General features: G+C 34.9%; 1 protein-coding gene across 3 annotated transcripts in view; it reads right to left on the bottom strand.

The window, feature by feature from the left end:
* The window catches only part of ARHGAP20 (Rho GTPase activating protein 20), a 207,215-nt gene that overhangs the window by 48,521 nt on the left and 146,562 nt on the right, over positions 1–12,132 (bottom strand). For 2 of the 3 annotated variants that reach the window (XM_055422993.2, XM_055422992.2), the window contains exons 5-8: positions 9,209–9,250; positions 8,171–8,255; positions 5,595–5,672; positions 316–382 (exon numbers count right to left, since the gene is read on the bottom strand). In XM_055422993.2, coding sequence (XP_055278968.2) covers positions 316–382; positions 5,595–5,672; positions 8,171–8,255; positions 9,209–9,250 — 272 coding nt within the window. The remainder of the gene's footprint in view (positions 1–315; positions 383–5,594; positions 5,673–8,170; positions 8,256–9,208; positions 9,251–12,132) is intronic. The other variant, XM_055422995.2, reaches the window with a different exon arrangement.

Raw genomic sequence — 12,132 nt, forward strand, 5'->3', positions numbered from 1 at the left:
AGCAACATATGTTGCTTTTTTCAGAAAAAAAATTTAAACAGTTGATAAAATAGTTCTCTTTGTAAAGAAAAAAATAAGAGGAAAATTCACATTTCTCTTTCCAGCTATATCGTTAGCTGCTCGAATAAAGAGATATCATTTGTCTGACACATAGGAAATACTTGATAGGCATCTATTAAATTAACACATGAATATTATAGAAGATTTAATATTTAATAGTATTTAAGTTTAGGACTATATAGTCAATTCGCTGAGACATTTAGAATTATAATTAATTCACAATCAATTCTATCTTAGATCTTCATAGAAACTTACCAATAAGTGGGTATGGTGCCTCTTCTTTGCCAGAATTGACCCATAACTGGTACTCTCTCTCAGAGCCCTTGGAGATAAAAGAATTAACAATAATTCTTCACATTTGGTAAATGAATGAGAATACATTTTCTGGGCATTTTTATGTTTTGCAAAAAAAAGGGGTAATATATAAATGCTTTTAAGCTTCATAGCAGGTGGATATGGCTTTTGAAGATGGTACTGCTGATTCTATAACCCATTTCTCCCTCTCTAAACCCTAACAGAGGACACATTTTTACCTAGGGATGACTAGGGATCCACTGACTATAACAGAATCAGGCCTTCACTATTATGAATAGCCCACAAAATATGAAATCATATATATATGCTCTTTCACAAAGTAAGAAGAAAATTCTTGGTTTTCTGAAAGGTTAACCGATCTTTTTCAGAGTTCTAACTTCTGCTTCTCCGAACTTCTCAAAGAATACTGGATCTAATCTACAACATGCCCCTGCAAAGACAACTTTGTTATCCAGAAAGCTACAACCCTGCTGTGTCTGTGATGAAAAAGTAAAATCTCAAAGGCTGACTATTAGTTTAGCTGCTTCTGAGTGGAAGGAGAAGAATGACCATGGGGCTTTGAGGAGAGAGACAGGTAGCTGGCACAGTCTACACGGGCTTTACTTTGGGCAAGTCCGGTCCTGGGGACAGAAAGGACAAAAATTCTGTCTAGAGAATAGGCCCAGTTATGGGGAACAATGAAACTGTTCACTAGCAGAATTACAACCCAGCAATATTTAAAATCCCACTTGAAAGAAACAATATTAAATTATACAGACTTTGCTGTATACTTTAGAAGAGGATAAAGCAAAAATGTTTTAATGAAACTAGAACAGAGGGGCAATATTTAATATTCTTACCTTTATCTTCTAATTAAAAATCATGACTCTGACCTTATAATGGAGGGTCCTGGCTAGGAGATTACATCTCCTATTGCCCTCCCCTACTCCATCATGTCCTTCACTGTCTCCTAGTCAAAAAACTTTATTGCAAACAGGAAGAGTAATTTAGTAAAAACCCTTTCTTTTTTTGTAGTGTTTGAAAATGCTTTACAACCTACAACCTAACCTTACAACCTAACAACCAAACAGCCTCAATTCCTAATTATACTGAACAGAAATATTTTTGGTATGATGAGACTGATCACTTTATCCAGAAGAAAAGCATAAATAAGAAAACAAATGTCATTAATTAATTAATCTCTCTCCTTTCCCTTTAAACTATTCATTCTCTTCTAATGTATAAGTTAATACAAGAAATCAATGCAGAGGTGTCTGCTTTATCCAGTGCATATATATTTAACTATATCTTAAATATATTATTAAATTTAACTAAAATAAATCTGATTTATTATTCTCTATTTTGGTTGCCCTGAGTTTTTAAGGGCTTATAATTGCAATGTGTAAAAGCAAATGGAAACAGTTAAGACTATGGCATGTCTTTAATACATGTTACACCTTAGTAACACTACATTTTCATACTTATGGAGAATCTCACTCAAGAAATGATGCTGTTCAAGAGCTTCCTTTAGTTCCATCCTTCTGAAAGCCATTCCCTTTAATACAAATACCTATTATGTGCTTTTTACATACTGGTAGGGAGAACACGAGAACTTTCCAATTCTCTTTCCCTACCTCATCCTCAAAGATTCCAATCTTCTCTATTAATAAAACTTCAAAAACTCACCATTGCCCCATGAAACAGAAGCAGAAGCAAAAAGCAAAACAAGGGAAAATGTGGTGTGCATACTAAAATCCTTTAAAATCCATAGTCTAATTCAAAGCTTATTTTTAAATTTACCAGTTCATTTGGAGGTAGCATCAACCTCATCTTCTGGACCTGCAGCCACTGAATATGGTTACTAACTATATGTTCCTTATGTAAAAATTCTATTGTAGAGCAAATCCTTCAGAATCCATCATTCTAAGACTGACTGAGTCTTGGGATAATAAGTGAATAATCAAGTAAGGAAGAATCAGGAGAGGAGATAGGAAAATAACAGTTACATAGTGACAAGTGAAAATAGGGGAAAGAGGTATCAAAAAACCCTAGCCGCATATGTATAGCATATAATATTAAAATGCACATTATCACTCTAATATTGCAGTCTAAACTTATTATGCTTTTCAGTTAACACAAGTTATAAAATGGGGATGGAAGAAGAGCACTCAATAAAAGCTAATATTTAAACTTTACTGTTCCAGGTGAAAGACATATACACTGAAAACTATGTAATATCGATAGAAGAACCTGAAGATGATATAAATAAATGATAAAATAACTCTTGTTCATTGAATGGAAGGACTAATATTGCTAAAATGTCCATACTACCCAAAGCAACTGACATCTTAAATGTAATCCCTATCAAAATATGGGCTTCCCAGGTAACACTAGTGGTAAGAAACCCACCTGCCAATGCAGGAGACATGAGAGATGCAGGTTCGATCCCTGGGTCGGGAAGATCACCTAGAGGAGGGCGTGGCAACCCACTCCAGTATTGTTGCCTGGAGAATCCCATGGACAGAGGAGCCTGGAGGGCTATGGTCCATAGGGTCGCAAAGAGTCAGACAGGACTAAAGCGATTTAGCATGCATGCATGCATGCACACGCTATCAAAATATACACATTTTCCCATAGAAATAGAATAAATAATCCTAAAATTTGTATGGAACCACAAAAGACCTCGAATAGCCAAAGCAATCTTGGAAAAAAAAAATGTTCCTTGGCTTCAAATGATACTAAAAAGCTATAGTAATCAAAACTGTTATGATACTGACACAAAAATACACACAAAGGTTAATGCAATAGAACAGGGACCCAGAAATAAACTCACATGTACATGGTCAATTAACCCACAACAAAGAATGAAAGAATATACAATGGGGAAAATAAAGTCTCCTCAATAAGTGGTATTGGGAAAACAAGACAGCTACATGTGAAAAATGAAATAAGAATATTTTCCCTAACATGTACAAAAATAAATTCAAAATGGATTGAAGGTCTAAAGGTTAAGAACTGAAAAACAAAAACTCCTAGAAGAGAACATAAGCAGAACACTTTTAAAATCATAACAATTTTTTTTGGATCTATCTCCTAAGGTGAAATGAATAAAAACAAAAATAAAGAAATAAGACCTCATTAAATTAGTAGAAGCTTTTGCACAGCAAAGGAAATCAGTGACAAAACAAAAAGATAACCTACAGAATGGGAGAAGATATTTGGAAATGATATGACCAATAAGGGATTTAAATCCATATTTACACAGCTCATACAAATCAATATCAAAAAACCAATCCAATCCCCAAATGGGCAGAAGATCTGAACAGACATTTTTCCAAAGATAACTTGCAGGTGGCTAGCTAACAGGCACATGAAAAGATGATCAAAATCACTAATTATCAGAGAAACGCAAATCAAACCAATGAGATACTACCTCACACCTTTAAGAAAGGTTATCATCAGAACTTCCCTGGTGGCCACTGATTTAAGAATATGGCTTGAAAATACAGGAGATGTGGGTTCGATCCCTGGTCAGGAAACTAAAATTCCACCTGCCACAAAGAAAGTAGCCTATGCACAGCAACTACTGAAGCCTACATGCTCTGGAGCCTGTGTAACTCTAGAGAGCCCCTATGCCACAACTAAGACCCAATGCAGCTCAAGAAATAAATATTAAAAACTGACATTCAAATGCAAAAACAAAACAAAAAAAGGCTAACATCAAAACAACCACAAATAACAAAAGTGTTCAAAGATGCAGACAAAAAAGAATTCTTTGTACATTGCTGGTGAAAATGTAAACCGGTGCAGCCCTTGTGGAAAATAGTATGGAGATTACTCAAAAAACTACAACTACCATGAGATTCAGTCATCTCACTCCCGCGTATATATCCAAAGAAAGCAAAAACACTAATTTGAAAAGATATATGCACCCCAATGTTCACAATGGCATTGCTTATAATAGCCAAGATACTGAAGCAATCCAAATGTCAATCAATAGATAAATGGATGAAGAATATGTGGTATATGTGTGTATAAAAAATGGAAAGATACTCAGCCATAAATAAGAATGAAAATTTTGTCATTTGCAACACAACACGAACAGACCTGGATGGTACTGTGCTTACTGAAATAAGACAGGGAAGGACAAATATTGCATGTACTCATTCATATGTAAAATCCAAAAAAAAACCCAAATGAACAGATATAGCAAAAGAGGAACAGACATAGCAAGAACAAACTACTGTTACCAATGAATAGTAGGTTAGGAGGAAGGGCAAGGTAGGTGAAGGGGATTATGAGATATAAAGCTACTAAGTATAAAATAAATTAAGATATATGAATGCAATGTATAGCATAGGGAATATAGCTAATATTTTACAATAACTATATGCCGAAGAATTGATGCTTTTGAACTGTGGTGTTGGAGAAGACTTTTGAGAGTCCCTTGGACTGCAAGGAGATCCAACCAGTCTATCCTAAAGGAGATCAGTCCTGGGTGTTCATTGGAAGGACTGATGCTGAAGCTGAAGCTCCAATACTTTGGGCACCTCATGCGAAGAGTTGACTCACTGGAAAAGACTCTGATGCTGGGAGGGGTTGGGGCAGGAGGATAAGCGGACGATGGAGAATGAGATGGCTGGATGGCATCACCGACTCAATGGACATGAGTATGGGTAAACTCTGGGAGCTGGTGATGGACAGGGAGGCCTGGCGTGATTCAGTCCATGGGGTTACAAAAAGTCGGACGCGACTGAGCAACTGAACTGAACTGATACGAGTATGATCCATTAAAGCATCAAATCACTATGTTGTACACCTGAAACTAATACAATATTGTAATTCAATTATAGCTCAATTCAAAAGAAAACAAACCTCTCAAAAACAATAAAAAACTGTTTTCATTATTTTCCATATTTTTGGGAACAAAATATGACTTTGGTACTTCTAAGTATCAGCTGTCTTATGATGGAAGGGATAAATAAAGGGCTTCCCTGGTGGCTCAGATGGTAAAGAATCACCTGCAATGTGTGAGACCTGGGTTCAATCCCTGGGTTGGGAAGATCCCTGGAGGAGGGCATGGCAATCCACTCCAGTTTTCTTGCCTGGAGAATCCCATGGACAGAGGAGCCTGGCGGGCTATAGTCCATGGGGTTGCAAAGAGTCAGACACAACTGAGTGACTAAGCACAAAGCATCAAAGTTTGTTTTTAATTAAGAATATCTAGCAGAGTAACTTACAGTTATCCCTAGCATTGGTAGTGACATGTTGATAACTTCATTTGCTGTATCTGAATTCGTTACTGTTATAGTTTTAGACTGTGGAGAAAAAAAGAAATACAAATATAAATAAAGAATTTAACACCAGGGGAACACATAATTATTGTCAAATGATTATCCACAGGCAAATCTTGATTTCAAGTGGTGACAAAGTACCACTTAGGTAGAACACAAATCATTGATTATAATTTATTTTCATTCAATTTTTATATTATTCCTTTTAATAAAACATCTCTTCTTCTTAAAATATGACTCAAGATATGAGACTTTCAGCCAGAAAGAAAAAATAAATATAGTTCAGAGAGATTACATGGACCACTCTCGAAACCAAACAAAAAAGTCAGAGAGGTTGGTCCTCTGCATCATGTCTATGACTATTTCCATAAAGCAACATGTAATAAAAAAGGGAGAACATTAGACTATTTTCTATTTTTTTCTGAGCACTGTTTTCACAGTGTGGGTTTTCATTTCTTTGTATGATAAAAAGTCAGTTTAGATAAAATCAGAATAAGAACTGGTTACAAAAGACATTTAAAGTTTGTTATTAAAAAACACTATTTATTGAGCACTTTCTGTATGTCAGGCACTGTGGCTGCTGAGACTTTCACTGCTGAAATCTGAAGAGACCTTAAAACCAAACAGTCTGGCAAATAAACTCAACATTTTATAAAACTCAATTCTGTTACCAACTCTGCTACTGAATAGAGTATCTATAATATCTCCGTGTTAAATGCTCAACTACACTGAGAGATTACTGCTTAAAAATAAATAGCTCTCAACAAGAGAAGTGGAATTAATGAGATGACCTATAGAGTTCACTGAATTATAAGACATTATTTAGAAATAAGACAATGCTATGCTATCGAAAAAGAAATAAAGATTGGGAGTTTGGAATTGACATATACACACTGCTATATTTAAAACAGATAACCAACAAGGACCTACTATATAGCACAAGGGACTCTGCTCAATACTCTTTAATAAACTAAGAGGGAAGAGAATTTGAAAAAGCATAGATACATGTGTATGTAAACGGAATCACTTTGCTATACACTTGAAACTAGCACAACACTGTTAAATCAATCAACTATACTCCATTATAAAATAAACATTAAAAAAGAAGTATTTACTATGCACATAGGTAGATTTTACATATTCTAATTATTAGATAAATAAGCAATTAGCACTGTGTCCCTGATAAGGCTTAAATGGCACAAGTAAGTAAAATAAATGGAAACAGAATGATCTAAAAATAAAGCTAAGTGAAATTCACTAATAACTCATCACTTATCTATCATTATATTTATTCTCTATAAATACAATAACAAATTGCTTCTGAAATTCATTCACTGATTTCAAACTGCGTTCCTTATAGTTTCAAGGATTAAGCAAAAGTATCAGAAATGAACAGGGAAAGCTCAGTGTTTGTCCTCCACCAGAAAGATCTATCCTATAATACTAATAATCACTCCCAAAGTATCTGGTTTCTAAAATGATGATTTTTCTTAATATTAGGTATATATGTTCAAAATAGTAATTATAGAATGTGTTTTTTTTTCTTGCATGCATCTCTGGTAGAAAAAACAAATGAATTTTTAGCAGATATGTGTTCTTTGGCTAGTAAACAGAAAAACAGCAACTTAACTGAGCATGTGGCTATTTGTTCCCACATTAGCAGAATTCACTAACAAGTTGTGCATAACTAAAGGCCAAGGATAACGAATGCCTCTCATACATGCACTCCTATTTGGGGGAAATCACTCTGGAAGCAGGGCGCCCTGTAAGGAGACTCTTGCCATGAAGCAACTTCAGAGAGCAAAAGACAGTGTGTCATATCATCACGAACTTAAGCAGGGTATGAGTGATAAACAGAGCTGTTGAGAAGTGTGACAATCTACAGTATCATAAACATGCTCATTTATATTTGTGCATCAACAATAACATCTTGGACTATAATTCAGTCATAAAATTGCACATAACACCTAGGGCTAAACAAACTTAATTTTTAGTTTGACCAAAATGATAAAAACTGTGAGGATTCACTAAAAATGTTATCTCTCTCGGCTCATCCATTTATTAACCTGAGGAATTCAATACCTAAAAACTCAAAGAATGAAAAACTTTCCAAAACTCACTCTCAAGAAGTAACAGGTTGGAAAAATTGCTTAATACTAATAGGAAATATCTCCCTGAGGAAATGTCTTTACTGTGGCTGCTACTGAAAAGATCCAGAAAAGCATTAATGCCAGAGGGAGGACAGAGGCATCTGACAGACAATAATCTTACCAAGTGTAAATGTTAAATACTGAGTTAATATAAATTTCTCTTGCTTCATTTTCTCTAGGGTTACTTCTCATATGTACAAAGATACACAGATACCCAGGAAAATATACTTTCTCACAATATATTTTTCTAAATGCCTACCTTCCACAGCACATACCCAGCCTGTCTGTCTGCCTACCCGTCTCTCTTTCTATCCAGGTGTTCTGCCTTATGCAAGGACTTAGAATTTAATTTTCTGGCTTAGAAACACTTACATAGGCACAATTCCCAATGTCCTTGGCGAAGATTTTGAGGGGAATGCTCTTCGGGTAGTCCTTTTCTTTCTCTAGATTGATGTATCTAATCAAATGCAACAACAACCCAAAACAACACTGAGTCAGATGGATTTTGCTAATGGCTTATTTTTAAAGCATTCTATTTTGCTAATATTTTCAATATATTTATGTGCTATTTTTAAAAAGACAGATGGAAAGACTCAGCAAAGTCAGATTACATTATGGGTTGGAAGAGAATTAAAAAAAAAATTTCTCAGGACATTAGGCATAGGCACAAAGAAGAACACAGGAGATCCATTTCAAAAGAGGTTTGGGAAGCACAGTCCGGGTAAGGCATCTTTTGGTGATATTTTATCCTCAACACTTCCCTACCTTTTCTGGACTGTCCACTTAGCACTTATCTTAGTGATAAGTACAGGAGCATATATACTACTTTACTACACCAAACCAAAACAATGGGCTTTTACTTCTGACTGAGCTGTATACCTTGGTTGTCTCCATGCTTGGGAAGGGAGAGCAGACTATCGGACTATGGGAATTCCAGGACTTATTCCCAGGACTATGGGAATAAGAGATGAACCTCAATTGATCATTTTAATCCATACGCTCAAAGGTTGGGATAAAAATTGAATTTTGAGGGGCTAAGCAGAAAACCTCCATGTATGGAAACGGAAACAATACATGCTTTGAGGAAACCGTTAGCTCCAAATGGTAGGCTGGGAACACAGAAAGAAATGGGAAAGATTATTGATTAATTTCTGTCTAGAATGATCTAACCAGACCTCAACATTCTCCTTCCTAGTAAGAAAGAAATGCACGTAATCAGAGAACATTACTTACAGTAAGCAGTAGCTAATGTACAATTTAAACAGTTTATTTTGAGGACAAATGAACAATTTCTATTAAGGCGAAGGGGGATAGTTTGGGGCACATTCTTGCAGACAAAACTTTAATTCATTTAATTCATTAAGGTGTAATTATACCTTACAGAATTAGAAAATATACATTAAAAAATACCTTTGAAGGAGAGAGAGCCATTTGTCCTTCTGTTCTGGAGAACTGCAATAAGAAAATGGGAGACAAGATTAAACTATGCAAAATACTTATTTTAACTTATTTAATTCAGATGGCATACCAACAGCCTGTTACTGATGTGGGCCCACACGACTGCAACCTTGGCATAACTGTGTCCTAAGGGACCCTGAAGTGAAAATGGCTATTAGGAAGAACTACACAGTCAAGCACAATTTTATTAAAACCTCCTGGATGGATCCAAGACAGACCCACTTTTTTACTTCATGGCACTTTTACAAGTGGTATACTGATAATGGAAAAGGTAATTAACTGGGAATTCAAACACCTGGTTTCAAAAATACATGCAAGATGCATCATTATGGGCAAATCACATAACATCGCTAAGCTTCAACATCCACATCTGTAAAACTGGGGTAATTATCTCAGAGTGTTTTCAGTTCAGTTCAGTCGCTCAGTCGTGTCCGAGTGTTTTCAGCACCACGTAAATAAAAAATATATTTCTTTTGAGATTAAAGAGATTAAGGAGAAATTTGGCATATTGATGGAAATATCTTGGCTCAGAAACCAGTTTATTGTCACTGACCAATTTTCATCTTTCATAACGCTTACAATCTTTTATGCCTTCTTTCATAAACAGAAAATTTTCTAGGTTCATTAATGTCAAATATTGCATTTATTTAGCAAAATCTATGTTGAAAAAAATAGATGAGTTTTCTTTAGAGTTTTAAACTTTTTTCAAATCAATTAAAGAAAATTACCCCTTTAAACACATAGTAATTTTTTTTTAACTTTTTTGGGCATTTTTTAAACTTCTAATTGACATGTAAGATATATAAACTGTACAATGCTTAAAAGTACAGTTTGAAAACTTCACAAATTGAACATACCCATGTGACTCACACCCATATTTCACAGAAAACCATCTTGTCAGGTGTCCCTGTGTTCATTTTCAGGCACTAGTTCCCACTATCTTGACTTCTAACAAAAAAGAAGAGTTTTGTTTGAGTACTTCTTATATATGTAACCATATAGTGTGTGCTATTTTTGTGCATGGCTTCTTTCATTTAGCATTATATTTGTGAGACATCTATATTACTGTATGTGGTTTTAGCTTGTTCATTCTCATTGCTGTACAGTGTTCCATTATTTGAATATACAGCACACAACTACTCAAAAAGAACAAATTTTTAAGTGCATCAGGTTAACTCATTGAAATTGATCTGGTAATCTTGCAGTTCCCCTATCTCTTGCTCTAGGCAAAAATCCAGGACTTCTCTTTCCTTAGTGATTCTTAATCTCAGGCATTTTTATAGAACTAAAAACAGAAGTACTCCAAAATCAAGGTTAGCTCTGAGTTTAATAAGCACCTATGATAAGAGCCAGGAGAGAAGAAAGTGGTATATCTTAGCAAAAGAAAAAGGGTAAGACAGAAAAGACTCCCTTTAACCTGGGAGGAGATAGAATCTGTTATCCTTAAGAGTTGGCTTGGAACCATATGCCACTCAGTTGAGGTGCCTAAGGAAACAGAAAGATCCCAGAGGAAATGGTTATAAGGAGTAAGTGGGGAGGCTTGCTCCTAGGAACTAAGGTTTTATTTAACATCAATAAGAAACTTCCAGCCCACAAGTGGCAAGGAATCAGAGCATCTCTGGATGTCAAAGAACAACTCTGGGCATAAAAGAAAGAATGTCAGCAGAGATCACAAGAGACTGAAGGTCAGAAGCGTTTCATCTGTTTCGAGGACATCACAGAAGTCTCCTGTACTCTGGTTCTACCCTAAGAAAACAGGGGTTCCATTAAAGAAAAAAATTTGATTTCCTAAAAGCCTGGCTAAATAGGGGCTCAAGGTAGATTTTAATTTGATCTATACATAAACAGGCTTTTGTGGCATACCTGAGTTTGTAGAATAAGATTTATACTAGGTACCTAAATTAAAATATTATTCTGATTCCTCCGATAGATCATTGTCAGAAAGGTTCCATGTGCGCTTGAGAAAAAGGTGAAATTCATTGTTTTGGGGTGAAATGTCCAATAGATATCAATTAGGTCTAACTGGTCTCTTGTATAAATACTTTCTTTATCTTCTGAATAATGTTACCATTTTATTGTACTGTTCCCACTTTATTATTGTATTTGTCTTAAACCCAAGGTACAGTTCCTATTTTTCTGATAGATATAGATCCTAGCGTGAATAGCGTCCAAATAGTGATAGAGGTAAGAAATTCCTTTTAGTCTGTTTCAAGATGTGCCATCTACACCACTTCTCAAGGTAAGTCATGGAAAATTCACATTTAATGACCGCTCTTCCCCCAATTTGACTTAATTGGGAATTTCTTAGAGATTCTGATAGTTGATGTCAGTCTTTGATTTCAAAACTATTAGTCTACATTTTTGTTTCCTTATAAATATTAGAGTGACTGGCTATGAAAAACTGCTTGAGCTGCTAGTCCAATAGCATTTTAAAGCGAACATGAACTAGATTTTCTTAATATTTATTTACACAAATGATTTCTGATATTCTTTACTACTTGGTAAAAATCCAAGCCACTTTCTTGGATCATTTCACTTCAGGCTGAAAAATTTCTGTCAGCAATTTTGTTTTTGTAGTACAGTTGTGCTGGCAATAAATTCTTAAGAGTTTAAAAAAATTTTATTTCACTTTCATTTTTGAAGGATATTTTTGCTAGATATAATATTCTAGGTTGAAAACATTTTCTTTAAATACCTATTTTTTAAAAATTTAAGTATAATTGAATTTAAATTGAATTCAACATGTTACAGAAAAATCCAAATGAACTTTGTGGCCAACCCGTATTATATCTGCTTTCAGTGTACAACACAATGATTGAATATTTTTCTAGGTTATATCCCATTAAAAGCTATTGTATTAATCATAATCCCCTGTG

The sequence above is a fragment of the Moschus berezovskii genome, chromosome 14 (assembly GCF_049115385.1).
Source record: "Moschus berezovskii isolate FMDL1 chromosome 14, NW_MosBer_1.0, whole genome shotgun sequence".
NCBI lineage: Eukaryota > Metazoa > Chordata > Mammalia > Artiodactyla > Moschidae > Moschus > Moschus berezovskii.